This window comes from Bufo gargarizans, chromosome 5 (assembly GCF_014858855.1).
Source record: "Bufo gargarizans isolate SCDJY-AF-19 chromosome 5, ASM1485885v1, whole genome shotgun sequence".
Taxonomy (NCBI): domain Eukaryota; kingdom Metazoa; phylum Chordata; class Amphibia; order Anura; family Bufonidae; genus Bufo; species Bufo gargarizans.
In genome coordinates this window covers 438,699,802-438,718,186 of record NC_058084.1, presented here as the reverse complement: position 1 = coordinate 438,718,186, position 18,385 = coordinate 438,699,802, and the positions used below count along the sequence as shown (strand labels likewise).

The window sequence follows — 18,385 nt, the reverse complement described above, 5'->3', positions numbered from 1 at the left end:
AATGGACCCTAATGGAAAGACTTGCACCTGTTCTGTGTTTTTGATCCATACCTGGTTTTGGCTCACAATAACTGATGGAAATAACGGACCAAATAACTGACGTGTGAACTTGGCTTTAGGGCTCTGTGCCCGCGCTGCAGACCGCAAATAGCGGTTCACAATGCTCTGGCATCGGCCGCGTGAATCCTGTATTGCGGCGTGGACCCATTGACTTGAATGGGCCAGCGATCCGTAAGATACGGCAAAGGACTGGACATGTCCTATCTTTTGCAGTGCAGAGGCACGTACCTAAAAGCCCACGGAAAAGATTATGTAGGCTTCCGATCTGTGCCTCCGCTCTGCAAAAGATAAGATATGTCCTATCTTTTGCCGTATCTTGCAGATCGCGGACCCATTCAAGTCAGTGGGTCCACAACCGCACCATAGAGTGCACACGGATAGTGCCTGTATATTGCGGACCCATCGTTTGTGGTGTACCATATGGGCACGGGACCAGCACCTATCTGGCATTGATAGGTTGAATATTCTAGTGATATGTCACCAATGTGTGAGGTTAGACAACCCCATTTAAAGCCACTTGCCTAATATTGTCTGCTTTATGTCTACGTAGCCGCATACAGTGTGCTCTGACCTTCCTATCATAGCCTGCAGTAACCTTTTTCAGCAATGTGCGCTACAACAGTAATTCTTTGACATCAGACCAGACAGGCTGGCCTTCACTCCCCACCTGCATCAGTGAGCCTTTGGCGGCAATGTCCCCCCTTCCCCCCAATGCCGGCTCACTGGTTGTCCATCCCCGTACCACTTTTGACAAAAAGTAACCACTACATACTAGGAGCGCCTGCCGTTTTGTAGATGCTCTACACAAATGTTTTTATTATTTTGATGTGTCTATATTTGTATTTGTACTGTAATATATATATATATATAACAGCACAGTTTTTTTTTATTCTTTTGTTGTGTGAGTGACCTATGTCCTATCCCTAAGATTTGTGATTGAACAAGATACTGTACTATGTGGATCTATATGGTCATTTGCGAAATGTGGGGCAAACCTATAGAAGAGTTATATACTAGCGAGCGAGCGCCATTTTTGGTCTCAATGTTATCCTCTGACACCAGTAGAGTGAAGTGAAATCCACGGCACTCACATTATGCAATTTTAAGAATTAGTTTTTTATGCATTGCAGAAATTTGAGTCCAGCGTAGATAAAGTAATAATATCCCGCTGATATATCGGTTAAAAAAGAACTTCCTCAGCCTATGCACCTGCTTCCCTGCGCCAGCCCCCCGCTGCTTCTTCTCGCGGCCTGCGATGCTCCGCTGGGCTCCATCGATCTCAACATCCAGTTTGACATCACCGCAGCCAATCACTGGCCGCAGCAGTGTCTGGCTCCCCATACATCATGACAAATGGTCATGTAACGCAAGGGGATCCGGTCATCGCCGCGACCAGTGATTGGCTGCAGCGATGTCAACATCAGGTTTGACACCAGTAGGAGTGTTATAACTGTGAGATATGGGAATATTATTGTCCTGGTTGATATAGAAATCTAGTATAATTTCTGTCTAATAAAGTCATTTACCAGCTAGTGACGTGGCTCAGGAATACAGATCAATGCCTTTGGGAATAACTTCTGTTTCCTCTTTCACCCCCAGATACATGAGAAGTTGCACTACTACGAGAAAGAGAACCCGCAGCCCATCATCCACAGCGCTACAGCCCTGGCAGATGATGTAAGTATGTGCCGCCCTTCAGCCCAAGCATTTCTATATGTGAAAGCCATCCCGATACAAACATGTGCAAGTCATTCCCAGGATAACAACCCTACACCGCGGAGATTGCTTCCCAGTCTGCTGTCAACACAGGGGTGGCTGCTGACAACGCCGTAATTTGTGTTCATTCGCCCGCAATAAAAACACATCACCTTGGTATGCCTGGACGCGGTGGCTGCGTTATTAAAATTACAGGTTGCAGTCCCGCAGAGAGCGTCTGAGAGCAGCCCCTCTGCCAATGTTTGCCGACAGTCACAGACAAGAGGAGCGCCTTACAATAATAGACAAATGAGACGTCTGTTCTGCTGACAGGAGAAGAAAAATGACAGTTAATACGGCAGAAATGAGCGATATAAAATACAGCGAGGGGGCTGTCAGGGCCAAGCGTAGAGCGTACGAGCCGTGATTCATGTTATCCAGCTTTCCAAATTACTGTCATAATCAAAAAAGTACTGCTCAACAAGCAAGCCGGTGGAGCAGCCAATTTCCTGTCTATAATTCTATTAGAAAAGGGGGGGAAAATACACCTGCTTTTTTTGGGAACTGCACATTTATCAGGAGGCATGTGAGCGAAATTGGGCAGAAAACTTGAGGTGGTGGGAAAACATTTTTCTTAGAAGAAGTGGCTGTTTTAGGTTTGTTATGTCAGGTCTCAAGGCTCGCTGGGTTTATTTTTAGGGCCTGCTTCCCATGTAGAATATGTCTAATAAAGCAATAAAAGTATCTTGCGCTGCGTTCACCCCTCTGCGGGGCTTTCTGTCAGGGGCAGAAACATATCACGTGAGGTAGAATGTCTTCAGATAGGTTAACACATGCCATAGGATACATGTAGGAACTCTGTCTGACTTGTTTGCCATTAGTTTCCTATTTTATTGGACAGAATGGTCTAGTCGTTCTTGCTATTTTGTCCTGTGAACAATGGAAACAAATGGCAATAAGGTAAAATGGACTCCCAAGGTGAATTTTTTTTTACTTAATGTGCCTCATTAAGGTGAATTTTATTTAAACATTGACAAAGCCCAGCAGGGCTAAACGCAATGGGGTAGATTAATCTAACTGGTGTAAAGGAAAACAGCTACCCATAGCAACCAATTAGATTCCACCTTTATTTTTCCAAAGGGGCTCAGAAAAATGAAAGGTGGAATGTGATTGGTTGCTATGGACAACTAATCCAGTTTTCCTTTACAGTTTTGATAAATGTGCAGTGACCAGGAATGGGTTTGCTGACGCCACTTTAATGCAGTGTCAGGATGAGGTGGATAATATATCCTGTATTTGTCGTGACGCCAATTGCAGCGCGCGCAGGGTACTATCCCAGGGCCCTTCCAAGGTGGTATAACGCACGTCCCGGATTAGGAGTGCCAGAGTGGTGCCTATAATGTCTCTGTAGGGTAGTGATAATTGTGTCACGGTGTCTCCTACCTGGATACCGCCGGACTCCTTGCTTACTTGCAATACATTTCGGTGTAGTGATAGTAGGAGTAATAGAGGAATTTTGCATAAGAAATTACGTCCAGACCTTTAGATGAAGTTCAAAAGTTTCTTTACATGAAATAACTTTTATCCAAGCGGCATACAGCTTTGGTCTCTTGGTCCCAGCAGGTTTTGGCAATGATTGGCAGGAATGACTACTTCTGCTTTAAATGTGGAGCTTGCAGGATAAAAACGTCTGATTGGTAGCTCTGTAATTGTGGCAGGGTTAGGCCAGTAAGTTTAACATCTGTTGTGGGTAAACCGTTTGAAGGTTTTCTAAGAGATGCTATCTTGGAGAACCTCAATCAAAATAAGCGAATAACAAAGTATCGGCATGGCTGTGATACTGTGCCGCCTAAAAAGTTGGTATATAAAATGAGAATGCTCGGACTGGGAGAAAATGTCTGTATGTGGGTAAGTAACTGGCTCAGTGATAGAAAACAGAGGGTTGTTATTAACGGTACACACTCAGATTGGGTCACTGTCACTAGTGGGGTACCTCAGGGGTCAGTATTGGGCCCTATTCTCTTCAATATCTTTATTAATGGACTTGTAGATGGGCTACACAGTAGAAAAAAAATTTTTTGCAGATGACACTAAACTCTGTAAAGTAATTAACATGGAAGAGAACAGTATACTGTGTATATATACTACAGAGGCCTGTATACTGTATATATACTACAGAGGACAGTATACTGATACAGATGGATATGGATAGATTGGAGGCTTGGGCAGAGAAGTGGCAGATGAGGTTTAACACTGTAAGGCCCCTTTCACACGGGCGAGTTTTCCGTGTGGGTGTGATGCGTGCGGTGAACGTATTGCACCTGCACTGAATCCGGACCCATTCATTTCTATGGGGCTGTGCACATGAGCGTTGATTTTCACGCATCACTTGTGCGTTGAGTGAAAATCGCAGCATGCTCTATATTGTGCGATTTTCACGCGACGCAGGCCCCATAGAAGTGAATTGGGTGCGTGAAAATCGCATAGCATCCTCAAGCAAGTGCGGATGCGGTGCGATTTTCACGCATGGTTGCTAGGTGACAGTCTATTCACTGTATTATTTTCCCTTATAACATGGTTATAAGGGAAAATAATAGCATTCTGAATACAGAATGCATAGTATAATAGTGCTGGAGGGGTTAAAAAAAATAAAAAATTATTTAACTCACCTTAGTCCACTTGATCGCGAAGCCCGGCATCTCCTTCTGTATCCTTTGTTGAGCAGGACCTGGGGTGAGCATTAAATACAGGTAAAGGACCTTTGATGACGTCAGATCACATGCTCCATCACCACGGTGATGGACCATGTGATTGGAGCATGTGATCTGACATCACCACAGGTCATTTAGCCCACAGCTCATTCAAGAAGTAAAGAGACCGGGAACTACGCGATCAAGAGGAGAAGGTGAGTTAACTTTTTTTTTTTTTTTTTTAATCCCTCCAGCACTATTATACTATGCATTCTGTATTCAGAATGCTATTATTTTCCCTTATAACCATGTTATAAGGGAAAATAATACAATCTTCAGAACATCAATCCCAAGCCCGAACTTCTGTGAAGAAGTTCGGGTTTGGGTACCAAACATGCACGATTTTTCTCACGCGAGTGCAAAACGCATGACAATGTTTTGCACTCGCGCAGAAATATCGCGCATTTTCCCGCAACGCACACGCCTCTTATCCGGGCCAAAAATATGACGCCCGTGTGAAAGAGGCCTAAGTCTATGCACATGGGAAGGAATTATGCAAGTCACCCGTACATACTAAATGGCAGCTGCCAAGGCCAATAAGTTTATGGGGTGCATCAATTGACTTTGATCCGAATTTCAGGAAAAATTAGATTCGCCACAAAGTCGAATTTACTTGCGTAACAAATTATATTTTTACGAAAGTAGTGGCAAAAAACAAACAAACATACTCGCCTCATCCATTTGCTTGCGGAGAGGCAGTCGCAGCCATCTTGGTTGAAAATACTGCACAAAATTTTGCGTGGGGTGACGTCACCACAACAGCGCACTCTCCAGGTACAGTGACGTCACCATACCCCCCCCAGCATGATGACCTATTCAAGATGGCTGTGACAGCCTGTCCACGAGCAAATGGGTACGGTGAGTATATTTTTTTATTTTATTTTTTTACCAGATTCTTCAACAATGAACGCGGCATCTGAGGGGTTCAATGATGGGGTGCGGCACGATTGCCATTCCCCGTCATTGCGCCCGCTACATACAGAGGAATGCGTCCTCGTGACGAAGTCATGCGTCACAAATCAAAATAGTTTTGTGAAATTTGGCGAGGCAGCCGAATCACTAGTTACTATGTTATGTGGTATACCGAGACTTGAAGCGTCTGCACACCGATGCAGAATCTTTATTGGGGGTGTCCAAATATCACAGTTCGTTTCTAGTAGTGGTCTTCTCTTCTTTTAAGCCTCTGGTGACTATATGTGCCCACAATCTTTGCTCTATCCCCTCCACCTAAAGTTATACCCCTGGTGACATCTACTAATGATCTTCTTTAGTTTGTTTGTTACAACTCTATTTTCTTTGGTATTTTTTGCCATTATATTCATAAATGATATCCTTTAGAATAATCGGTATTGTAGGCCTTCACCTCACTAGGCAGCGACAGAATTATTGAACTTGTGGCCAATACAGAGATGTTCAAAGGATTGTCTTGCTTTTATACGTAGATTCCCTCTTTGGGCATGTTTATCTGGCTCCAATAAGCATCTCTCGCCCTCTATGTAGGACCTGGCTTGGTTTCATCTCCCACCATTTTTCTCTGCACTTGGCCGGAGTCATTGAACATTGACCAGCCACCTTTTTTTCTTTTTACCAAAAATACCGGTAGGTTTTTGTTAGATAAATCCTTCAAATGAAAAGATTAACAGAGGTTGCTGAAACACACTATAAACTGCTAATGACCTTTAGCATAGACACAATAGGTCAAGAAAAGAGAAAAAATGATATATACATCCCATGTCTTTAGAAAATAACACCAATAAATTGCCATTTCATGCATGTAAAATGAACAATGGAGAAGTTTTACATGATCTGGATTTCCTGTTTATAATCATTGTGGATTTAGTGATCTCATGTTTGGTGTAAATTAGTAATTTTTGTATGGAAGTTATATTGAAATAAAAAAAAAAAAAAGATATCAGCTAAAATAAAAAAATGAATACTTTTCCTTGTCCTTTGACTTCTGCCCTCAGGGTGGAGCTGCCAGACAATTACTGATGATGCTTTAAAGTTTATGTCTTGTAATCCATTCTTATTTTATTTGCATATTTAAAGGGCTTTTCCATCTTCGAGGGCCTTTTGAATAGACCCTCCACATGGCCTGACCTGTGGAAGGAAGCATACTTACCTGCTCCCCACCGCATGGTTCCAGTTCCTTTGCTCCCACGCTACTGCCCTTGGGTCTCTGCGTGTCAACATTCATCAGTGGCCATAGGGGTGATGTGTCCACCTTTGCCTCTCTTCAAGATGGACGCATCTCTGTAGCGGCTGTTAAACCAGCTGTTGACACGTGGGTAGCGAAGGAGCTGGAAACCGGCAGCAAGCAGGTAAGTATGCTTACCTCCACAGGCCAGGCCACTTGTTTTGAGGAGTCTGCCCAAAAGGCTCCTGAATATGGAAAACCCCTTTAATGATGATATGGCAGCATACGACTCTGCCTTTGGTATGTATTAATTTCAGTTTGAGACTTTACCCACCCGTGAAGTGCGTAGGGCATCTCCTTGGCTCTCAGTCTTATCTAATCCACCAAACATCCGAACCTCTTAAGAACACTTAGGTGTCTCGAGATTGGATAATTGTTTTGCAGCGCTGAGTATTTTGGAATCCATTTACAATCTCGATTTCCACTTCTTGGCAGGGATTTGGCCCCATTTGAGCAAAGTGGCATTAGATTACGAAACAAAACATTATGTACATTAGTGAGCATAAAACATTGCAGAAGCAAACCCCAGCTCCCAGATGACGACTTTGCACATCTTCTGTTACATGTTCTTAAAACCAGCATTAAAAAGTGCTGAAGACGTTGGATTCCGAGCACAAATTGGCTTGGGTCAGAGCTCCCGGTCTCTTCCTATAGTAAGACCATAACCACTGACATTTTTGTTTTATGGGTAATCTTAACCCCCCATCCACCAAATGGGCAAAGTGAGCTCCCGCCGGTGCGGCCAGGGGCTTATACAAAGGGTTGATGTTTTGTCGTGTTTTCCGAAAAGATGGACTTGGAGTCTAATTCTTCTGGCGTGTAACTCCATTCCTATTCTGGAGGCTAAGATACAAGCCTTCGGATTTCAACAATCCCAAATAATCCACAATCAAGTAAATTTATAGTTCTGTTCCAGTTGCGGTCCCGCTTGTGGTTTAGTCTCGACCCTTATGATGTTTTTCTAGTGTGAGGTTTTTACTGTGCAGATTGTAAACTATAGAAAAACTAGTTAAGATACGTGTGGGATCCTAATGGAGATAATGTCCGATTTATGTATCACAGTTCGTATTTTTAGCCCCTGAGCCGCATTTCCCTTGTTGAGATTCACATACTATATGGTAATATTGAAAGGATTGTGTTACTTCAGCAAATGGCATTTATCATGTAGAGAGAGTTAGGCCCCTTTCACACGGGCGAGTTTTCCGCGCGGGTGCAATGCGTGAGTTGAACGCATTGCACCCGCACTGAATCAGGACCCATTCATTTCTATGAGGCTGTGCACATGAGCGGTGATTTTCACGCATCACTTGTGCGTTGCGTAAAAATCGCAGCAAGCTCTATTTTGTGCATTTTTCACGCAACGCAGGCCTCATAGAAGTGAATGGGGCTGTGTGAAACAAGCAAGTGCGGATGCGGTGCGATTTTCACGCACGGTTGCTAGGAGACGATCCGAATGGGAACCCGATCATTATTATTTTTCCTTATAACATGGGTATAAGGGAAGATAATAGCATTCTTAATACAGAATGCTAAGTAAAATAGGGCTGGAGGGGTTAAAAAAATAAAAATAAAACATTTAACTCACCTTAATCCATTTGTTCGCGCAGCCGGCATCTCTTCTGTCTTCATCTGTGAGGAAAAAGACCTTTGATGACATCACTGCATTCATCACATGGTCCATCACATGATCCATCACCATGGTAAAAGATCATGTGACGGACCATGTGATAAGCACAGTGACGTCATCAAAGGTCCTTTTCCTCACAGATGAAGACAGAAGATATGCCGGCTGCGCGAACAAGTGGATTAAGGTGAGTTAAATTTTTTTAAAGTTTTTTTTAACCCCTCCAGCGCTATTTTACTTAGCATTCTGTATTCAGAATGGTATTATTTTCCCTTATAACCATGTTATAAGGGAAAATAATACAATCTACACAACCTTGAACCCAAACCTGAACTTCTGTGAAGGAGTTCGGGTCTGGGTACCACATTGAGTTTTTTATCACGCGGGTGCAAAACGCATTGCACCCACGCGATAAAAACTAAACAACGGAACGCAATCGCAGTCAAAACTGACTGCAATTGCGTACCTACTCGCATGGGTTTGCCGCAACGCATCCGGACCTTATCCGGAAAGAGGCCTTAATACAAGGCACTTACTAATGTATTGTGATTGTCCATATTGCCTCCTTTGCTGGCTTGATTCATTTTTCTATTATATTATACACTGCTTGTTTCCATTGGTACGACCACACTGCAATCCAGCAACAGTGGTCGTGCTTGCACACTATAGGAAAAAGCACTGTGGGAGCGCGCAGCAGTTCCTGTCTCAGTGACCTTGTATATGCGCTGCAGTGGTGGTTGTAACTAGAGTTGAGCAAAGTTATGGAAAATTTGATTCAGCTGCTTCGCCGAATTTCGCAAAGAAAATTATTGTATGCATTTCTTTTGTATTTAGCGAAACACCCTCAGATACAGCACCATCTGAGGCTACCATTTAGGCCTTTCAGGGGTTAATCAGGGTTTAAAAAAAAACAAAAAAACTCACCTTATCCATTTGATCACATAGAGGCCGGCGCAGCCATCTTGATTGAAGACCACCCGGTGACGTAATGACATCATCATGCTTGCCGGCATGGTGATATCATATGTCACCGCGTGCAGGATTTTACCCTCTTCACGCTCAAATGGATGCTGTGAGTATGTTTTTATTTTTACCGCGATTGTATAGAAAATTGATTCATTACCACGAAGCGCAAGGAAATTTGGCTTCGCAACAAATCGTTTTTTCCATGAAATTCGGATTGAAGTCAATTCATTTGAGTTCGATTCGCTCAACACTAGTTGTAACCATAGAAAGGAAGTGAAAATAGGGTGACTGATGTGCATGACACTAGTCTAGAACTAGTAAAAGGGGTCTGTTTTCATTTACAGTCATAGCGCCCCATCTGTCCATGGACTATTGCTGCTCAGCCCCAACAGTGAGACACTCTGTAATCATCTCATTATCAGGGGAACGTCTAACCAAAAAGACTTGTACAAAGTGCATTGATAAGTGTCGTTATTTCTTAAAGGGGTTGTCCGGCCTGGCTTAAAACAATTCATACATGTCTTAATGCCCCCACACTCCCGTTGTGACACTTCCTGGGTCCCCGGTCACTCTCTACTTGATGTCCCAGTTTATACATGAAATGTGATGGCAGTGGTCTTCCAGATTATTTTTTGTCCGCCGACACTAAATAATGGTGCTTATAGAACAGACTCCACAGTGTAGAGGTATACTGTATATTGTGGGGCACAGTGTAGGCTATATGTGTATAATAAACCGATTTCACATGAAAACTTAGTTGCATGGCCTTTGGGCCTCTCGGACACAACTTCAACACTTTGGCCGCAGGCTTGGTGGAGCTGATGTTGAGTTTTATCCTAATGAGAAAGATTTCATAATAAGGATTTGGAGGGGCAGAGGGATAGCAGAGTAGGGAGAGGTCGGTGCTGCTACTAGGGGGCTTATACCATGGGGGAGTAATAAAGCCCACCATAATGCCCCCCCAGTAGAATAAAGTCTCCTTATAATGTTACAGTGCAGAAAATACCCCCTTGTAATGCCCCCAGTTGAGCTAATGTCCCCATAGTGCCCCCATAATGTGCCAGTATAAAATACCCCAATATAATGCCCCCATAGTGCTCCTCTCCCCCCTTCCTCCTAGTGCCCCCCATGATGTATCAGTATAAAATGCCCCATATATAGTGCCCCAGTAAATGCCCTCAGTGTCCCCCACAATTTGCAAGTATAAAGTACCCCTTCTTAGTGCCCCCCGTTGATGACCCCATAGTACTCCTCTCCCCCATAGTACCCACCATAATGTGTCCCAGTATAAAATGCTACTGTACAGAGCACCCATATAAAAAAAACTTTCTCTGTGGCCTCAGCAGATGCCCCTATAGTGCCCACCAATAATGTGCCCGCATAGATGCCCCCCAATCATGTGCCAGTAACAGCCCCCAACCATGCACCAGTAACAAGAGCCCCCCAATCATGTGCCAGTAACAAGATCACCCGCCCAATCATGTGCCAGTAACCAGAGCACCCGCCCAATTATGTGCCAGTAACAAGAGCACCCGCCCAATCATGTGCCAGTAACAAGAGCACCCCCCAATCATGTGCCAGTAACAAGAGCACCCGCCCAATTATGTGCCAGTAACAAGAGCACCCACCCAATCATGTGCCAGTAACCAGAGCACCCTCCCAATCATGTGCCAGTAACCAGAGCACCCGCCCAATCATGTGCCAGTAACCAGAGCACCCGCCCAATCATGTGCCAGTAACCAGAGCACCCGCCCAATCATGTGCCAGTAACCAGAGCACCCGCCCAATCATGTGCCAGTAACCAGAGCACCCGCCCAATCATGTGCCAGTAACCAGAGCACCCGCCCAATCATGTGCCAGTAACCAGAGCACCCGCCCAATCATGTGCCAGTAACCAGAGCACCCGCCCAATCATGTGCCAGTAACCAGAGCACCCGCCCAATCATGTGCCAGTAACAAGAGCACCCGCCCAATTATGTGCCAGCAACAAGAGGCCCCCCATCATGTGCCAGCAACAAGAGCCCCCCCATCATGTGCCAGTAACCAGAGCCACCCCATCATGTGCCAGTAACCAGAGCCACCCCATCATGTGCCAGTAACAAGAGGCCCCCCCATCATGTGCGAGTAACAAGAGGCCCGCCATCATGTGCCAGTGCCAAGAGGCCCCCCATCATGTGCCAATAACAAGAGGCCCCCCCATCATGTGCCAGTAACAAGAGGCCCCCCCATCATGTGCCAGTAACAAGAGGCCCCCCCATCATGTGCCAGTAACAAGAGGCCCCCCCATCATGTGCCAGTAACAAGAGGCCCCCCCCCCATCATGTGCCAGTAAAAGTATTGTAATTGTACATATAAAAAACAAAACAAAGAAAAACACTTATACTTACCTCCATGTCAACGATGCGAAGCAGGCCTCTTCCGGCCTGTGTCCTGTGCTGTATGGCTCAGGCGGCGCGATGACATCATTGCGCCGCCTGCATTGGTCTCTTATAGGGTGCCGGCAGCATCCTGAGGACAGCGATACAGATGACTATGGAGATGAGCGCTTCCACAATGGAATGGCTCTTCTCCCTATGCCCTGCTGCCGCCCCCTACTTTTCACCAGGGCCGCCAGCTCGGGGGAGGGGGGGGGGTCAATTGCCCCTTGCCCCTTTGCCCCCCTGTATCCGCCTGTGATGGATTACCCAATCACTTGCGGAAGCTGTGATCCCTCAACCAGAGTTTGGCAGAGCAACCATATTTCCATGTCAAGAGGGACCACTGAGAAGAAGCAGTCAGGGACTCCTTTCTTCCACTTTTTTCCCCCTTTTTTTCTGGGCAGATAACCCCTTTAAGAAACAGAAAACTGGAGTAGTCAATTAATTTTGGACAAGTAGTTCTGCCTTGTGTGGTTTTACATGATGGCCTTTGACGGCTTGAGCCCACCAGAGGGGTAGCACCCTGTACAAAGCACCTCTCTATTCTGGGTCATAGAAGGGGATTCTGAGTGGGGTGCTCCTCCATGACGTCCATGTGACTTACTGGAGCCTATGGACAGGGAATATGGGTTATGAGTAGTAGGGCTAAGGCCCCGCTGGCGCTAGAAGTTGAGAAGGGTTTGGGATTAGACGCTTGACAAATACTATTGCTTTCAAGCAGAACTAAATGCAAAATGTGGTTCCTTGTACCTTAAAAATAACACACGGCAACCTGATATTGCCCCTTTATTGTTTATTATGGGTCACATTGCCGCCCCAGTGTGGAAAGAGAGCAGCCGCTTCCCAATAATCATTTATCTGTCTCTGAGAAGGTGGACAGCTTTCTTCATTATAACAAATGATGTCTGAGTGGATGAATGTGCTTAGTGTGCTTTGCCAGGACATTATGTTAACAACATGCAAGGATGAATTATTTTATCTATAGCCTTCGCAGGTATTAAGGAGGTTACAGTAACATGCGGTTTGTAAACCATGCCAGGAATCTAGAGGAGAACCTTTACATTTAAAAGGATTTCAGAAGTCACTCCATGGTTTTATGGGCTGAGGCTGCAGTGTGAATTATGTAATGCTTCAATTTACCTGCTGGGGCGCTGTGGAGAAGTAGAATACTTGCTGACTTGTTCTCTAATAGATTACATCTGAGTTCCTCGGGTCCCTTGTCACTTAAGAGTAAAAGGGATCGCCCAAAGCTGACATGAGACACTGCCTTGTGGCAGAACCAACAGTCATGGCGTTTAGTTTTCATGCCCTTTTTTTCTCTCTCCCCTTTTAAAATGTTACAGATGAATGCTTGTATCCAATAGCTTGGCCCCAGTAAAGGTGCCACGGAAAAATGAGCAAATCGCTGGTTTGAGGGGTGATCACATCTTTCATGGAGCACCGCAAATCGATTTGACGGCAGCAGGTTATGTGCTCCCAATAATATACATCGGTGGGGGATGAATGATCATAATAATGATTGTTTGTTCCTCTTTCATTTTGCATTGAGCTATATGAAATACTTTTTAGGCTACTTTCACACTTGCGTTTTTGCCTGAGCAAAAACGCTTTTGTTACTGATATAGATGAGCGAATTTCCGCTTATGAAATTTGTTCACACTTCGTTTGGTGTAAAAGGTGAATTGCGTTATGGATTCCCTTGCCACGGACCATAACGCAATTCTATGACTGAATGGCTTTAGAGGCATTCCGTTATTCATTCCGTCATAATAGAAGTCTATGGCCTGCATAACGGATTCGTCCCGTTTCCGTTATGCAGGGAGTCCTCTCCTGCATAACTGGGACGGATCTTTTTTGCAGCCCATAGACTTCTATTATGACGGAATGAATAACGTAATGTCTCTAGAGGCATTCCGTCATAGAATTGCGTTATAGTCCGTGGTAAGGGAATCCATAACGCAATTTACCTTTTACCACTGAACAAAGTGTGAATGAATTTCAAAATATGAAATTCGCTCATCTCTACTGATAATATAACGATCTGCATCCGTTATTTCTCCAGTATTGAGATCCTCTGCCGGATCTCAATACCGGAAAAGTTAAACGGAACTGTGGAAGTAGTCGATCGACTTGCATTGTGTGTTGGGGTCGAGCACCTATATGGCAGCCACTGACATCCCAGGGAGTCGCCCCAGCCATGCTATCCCTGTGCTTTGAAGACCTGTGAGAAAAGCTCATTGCAAATGTTTCTATCTGTATAGCGCCATCTGCAGCTTGTTCTTTTCCTTATTTCTTGTCCAAGGTGGTCACAGGTGCTCAGTTTAAGTCTGCCACCCGCCATATCCTCTGTTAGAAGCTGTGGCATTTACAGGGAAAGAGCTACAGCAGAAAGGGCACGCCTCCTGAGAGTCCTGTCAAAGGACACCTGAGCTGCCAGCCTGAAATAAATCTAGCAGAACAGTTGGAGCAATGAATGGGAAGATCTCAGAATCCATGTGAGGTTCAGGGCTGGTTCTAGATTAGTAAGGCTACTTTCACACTAGCATTTTTGCCGGATCCAGCAGGGCTCAGCAAAAACGCTTCTGCATCCGCTAAGAACGGATCCGGTTGTATGATCTTTAACATAGCAAGGACTGATCCGTCATGAACTCCATTAAAAGTCAACGGGGGATGGATCTGGTTTCTATTATGTCAGATTGTGTCAGAGAAAACGGATCTGTCCCATTGACTTGCATTGTGGGTCATGCTCCGCAACCCATGGCGGAAAGAAAACCGGCTTGCTGCTGTTTGCTTTCCGGTCTGGGAACTCAACCAAACGGAATGGAATGCATTTTGGAGCACTCAGTTCTGTTCAGTACCATTTTGTCCCCATTGACAATGAATGGGGACAAAACTGAGGCGGTTTTCTCCGGTATTGAGATCATCTGCCGGATCTCAATATCGGAAAATGTAAACGCAAGTGTGAAAGTAGCCTTAGAAAGAGATTGTCATGTACTATAGGACGACTGATTTTCATCAATCGTGGCCTAACCTTTTCAAAAAATTTATTGAAATTTAAATAATCCAGGATGACATGATCTTTAGTTGAGCCGAGGAATTTTGATGTGTGGTTTTCAAGACCGCGCCGACACCTTTGGACCATAGCAATGAAAATCCACAGCAAAAACTGCGGCAGTATGTTCTTTGGGAAACGTGGCAGATTTTGACGCGGTCCTGAAACTCTCCCTGTGGTGTTTTTTTTTTATTTTATTGAGATGGTGGTGCAGTCGTGTACCAGGTTAATATAATAACTCCCAGCGGCATTAGTACATGTAGACCCCTTTAATTAGAATGGAGAGCTGCCTTGTTGGAGAGGCTCCTACGTGTAGACCCCTTTAATTAGAATGGAGAGATGCCTTGTTAGAGAGGCTCCTACGTGTAGACCCCTTTAATTAGAATGGAGAGCTGCCTTGTTAGAGAGGCTCCTACATGTTGACCCCTTTAATTAGAATGGAGAGCTGCCTTGTTAGAGGGGCTCCTACGTGTAGACCCCTTTAATTAGAATGGAGAGCTGCCTTGTTGGAGAGGCTCCTACGTGTAGACCCCTTTAATTAGAATGGAGAGCTGCCTTGTTGGAGAGGCTCCTACGTGTAGACCCCTTTAATTAGAATGGAGAGCTGCCTTGTTAGAGAGGCTCCTACGTGTAGACCCCTTTAATTAGAATGGAGAGCTGCCTTGTTAGAGAGGCTCCTACATGTTGACCCCTTTAATTAGAATGGAGAGCTGCCTTGTTAGAGAGGCTCCTACGTGTAGACCCCTTTAATTAGAATGGAGAGCTGCCTTGTTAGAGGGGCTCCTACGTGTAGACCCCTTTAATTAGAATGGAGAGCTGCCTTGTTAGAGAGGCTCCTACGTGTAGACCCCTTTAATTAGAATGGAGAGCTGCCTTGTTAGAGAGGCTCCTACGTGTAGACCCCTTTAATTAGAATGGAGAGATGCCTTGTTAGAGAGGCTCCTACGTGTAGACCCCTTTAATTAGAATGGAGAGCTGCCTTGTTAGAGAGGCTCCTACGTGTAGACCCCTTTAATTAGAATGGAGAGATGCCTTGTTAGAGAGGCTCCTACGTGTAGACCCCTTTAATTAGAATGGAGAGCTGCCTTGTTAGAGAGGCTCCTACGTGTAGACCCCTTTAATTAGAATGGAGAGATGCCTTGTTAGAGAGGCTCCTACGTGTAGACCCCTTTAATTAGAATGGAGAGCTGCCTTGTTAGAGAGGCTCCTACGTGTAGACCCCTTTAATTAGAATGGAGAGCTTCCTTGTTAGAGAGGCTCCCACCCTGGACCGTCCATGCCCTACATGGTGATAACAGCTGATCTGGGGCTTGAGTTGTGAGAAAACATTACAAAATAGCACAAAAGGGGTTGTCCGAGAGTTTAAGAAATCAACCTAATAGCAAGAAATCTAAGCTATAAAAGCAAAATTTACTCACCCTGCAACTCCGGTGGTCCCTGCCAGTCTTTGTTTTCCTGCACCGACGACATGCCGTACATCCATGTGCCTGCCGCAGCTGAATAGTGGCCACAGCAGCCGGATGCCATACATCCTAGCATCACTGCTGAGGTCAGTGATTGGCTGCTGCAGCCATCTGGCTTCAAGGCATGTCATTAGTCCAGGAAAACCAGTGGTGCGTCGGCATTGGAGCCACAGCGGATGCAACAGGTCAGTAACGGTTGTTGTTTTTTTATTTATTTTATAATTTTTATTACATTCATTTCTGAGACTTCTGGGCTGCCTCTTAACAGCACCCTTGTTATAGCTCGCAGGGCATGTTGCTTGCAGTTGAGCAGGTTCTGCGTGTCTGGAAGCGTTATATAGGGTATGGTCATTAAAGGGGTCGTCTCACTTCGCCAAATGACATTTATCATGTAGAGAAAGTTAATACAAGGCACTTACTAATGTATTGTGATTGTCCATATTGCCTCCTTTGCTGGCCGGATTCCTTTTTTCATCACATTATACACTGCTCGTTTCCAGATGTTACGACCACCGCACAGGTACGAGGTGGCCAAGACAAGAGCCGCTGCGCATGCGTACCTATGTGCACTGCCACGATCCTGACCACCAGAGAGGCCGACGCTTTTTCCTATAATGTTCAAGCACGGCCACCGCTGCTGGATTGTAGGGTGGTCGTAACCATGGAAACAAGCAGTGTATAATGTGATGGAAAAATGAAATCCTGCCAGTAAAGGAGGCAATATGGACAATCACAATACATTAGTAAGTGCCTTGTATTCACTCTCTCTACATGATAAATGCCACTTGTTGAAGTGAGACGACCCCTTTAAGCAGTGTTCACTGTATTTTTTCCCTTCTTAACCCGTCTCAAACAGCACATCCTCTATGAGATATTGGAAGAGAATCAGGTTCTACCACCTCGTTCACAAGCAGCTTTTTTTTTTCTTTAAACTTGGACAGTGTCAAAGTTTGATCCATCGGTTTTTACAAGCAGGCCTTTGTCTGTATGCAAAGAGCCATTCCTCTGAATGAAGTGCACGACTTTGCCCCCCTAGCCATAAATCAAACTGTGATCTGACTTCTCCCGCCGCCAGATACGATTACTCGGGTTTAACTCCACTGAAAGAACTGGCTTGAATCCGGTCCGCCGAGGCCCGTAGCACTGGACGGGTGATTAATGGGCTGTTTTTGTTCACGCTGGCTTCTGTTTTGAGCACACTGGAAAGCAATATCCTCAAAGAAGATAGATTCTCGGGTTGTCACTGACGCCCTGGGTGAGGCAATGTTCAGCTAAATGTTCACGGTGTCCATTCTGTCTCCTTCACAGCTGGCTGAGGAACTGCAGAGCCGACCACTGAACAGCGAGATCAGAGAGCTGTTGAAACTGCTGTCGAAACCAAACCTGAAGGTAAGGACACGCTACACCTGCAGGCCGTCCGCTAGGCCGCAGTGAAAAGAAAGGGATTATTTATCTGAAATCCGGTGTAATTCTCCTCGAAGAACTGCCTGTACTCCTAAGAGGAGACGGGAGGAGGCGAAAAATAAATGCACCTCTTGACTTCATCCATCCAAGAAAATATATGGTTGATGGACTGTAAACCCCAAATTATACTGTTGTGACAACCTGTGGACAGAAGCTCGGACGGGTCGTATAAGGCCATTTAAAGATACACACATTCCATTCCTTGTAACTTTTAAAAGGGTTTTCCAAAATTTTTACATTGATGGCTTATCCTCAGGATCGCCACTCCCGCTGATCAGTCAAGAGACCAGGTGGAGGAGAGCCGCGGCCTCTTCCTAGGCCAGTGACGTCACATTCTTCGGTCACACTCGGGGCTGATCTGCAATACTAAACACGGCCACTAGCCAATGGATGGTGCTGTGCTTGGCAAGCAACAAGGAGGTTGTGACACTCAACAGAGCACTGCGGCCTCCTCAAACAGCCAAGAGTCGGACCCCTGAGGATAGCTCATCAATATTAAACACCAGGAAGACCACTTCAAGGCCCCAAGTCTTAAAACATCCTTCATTGAAAATGTAGTAGTAAGGGTCCATTCACACATCCGTGTGTGTTTTGCAGATCCGTGGATCCACAAAACACGGACATCGGCATTTTGCGGACCGCACATCGCCGGCACTATAATAGAATATGCCTAATCTTGTCCGCAAGAATAAGACAT

At 45.1% G+C, this 18,385-nt stretch overlaps 1 protein-coding gene across 2 annotated transcripts in view; it reads left to right on the top strand.

Moving 5' to 3' along the window:
* Positions 1-18,385, top strand: part of MPP7 (MAGUK p55 scaffold protein 7) — a 339,705-nt gene that overhangs the window by 163,815 nt on the left and 157,505 nt on the right. For both annotated transcript variants that reach the window (XM_044295108.1, XM_044295109.1), the window contains exons 5-6: positions 1,660-1,737; positions 17,533-17,613. In XM_044295108.1, the coding sequence (XP_044151043.1) occupies positions 1,660-1,737; positions 17,533-17,613 (159 nt within the window). The remainder of the gene's footprint in view (positions 1-1,659; positions 1,738-17,532; positions 17,614-18,385) is intronic.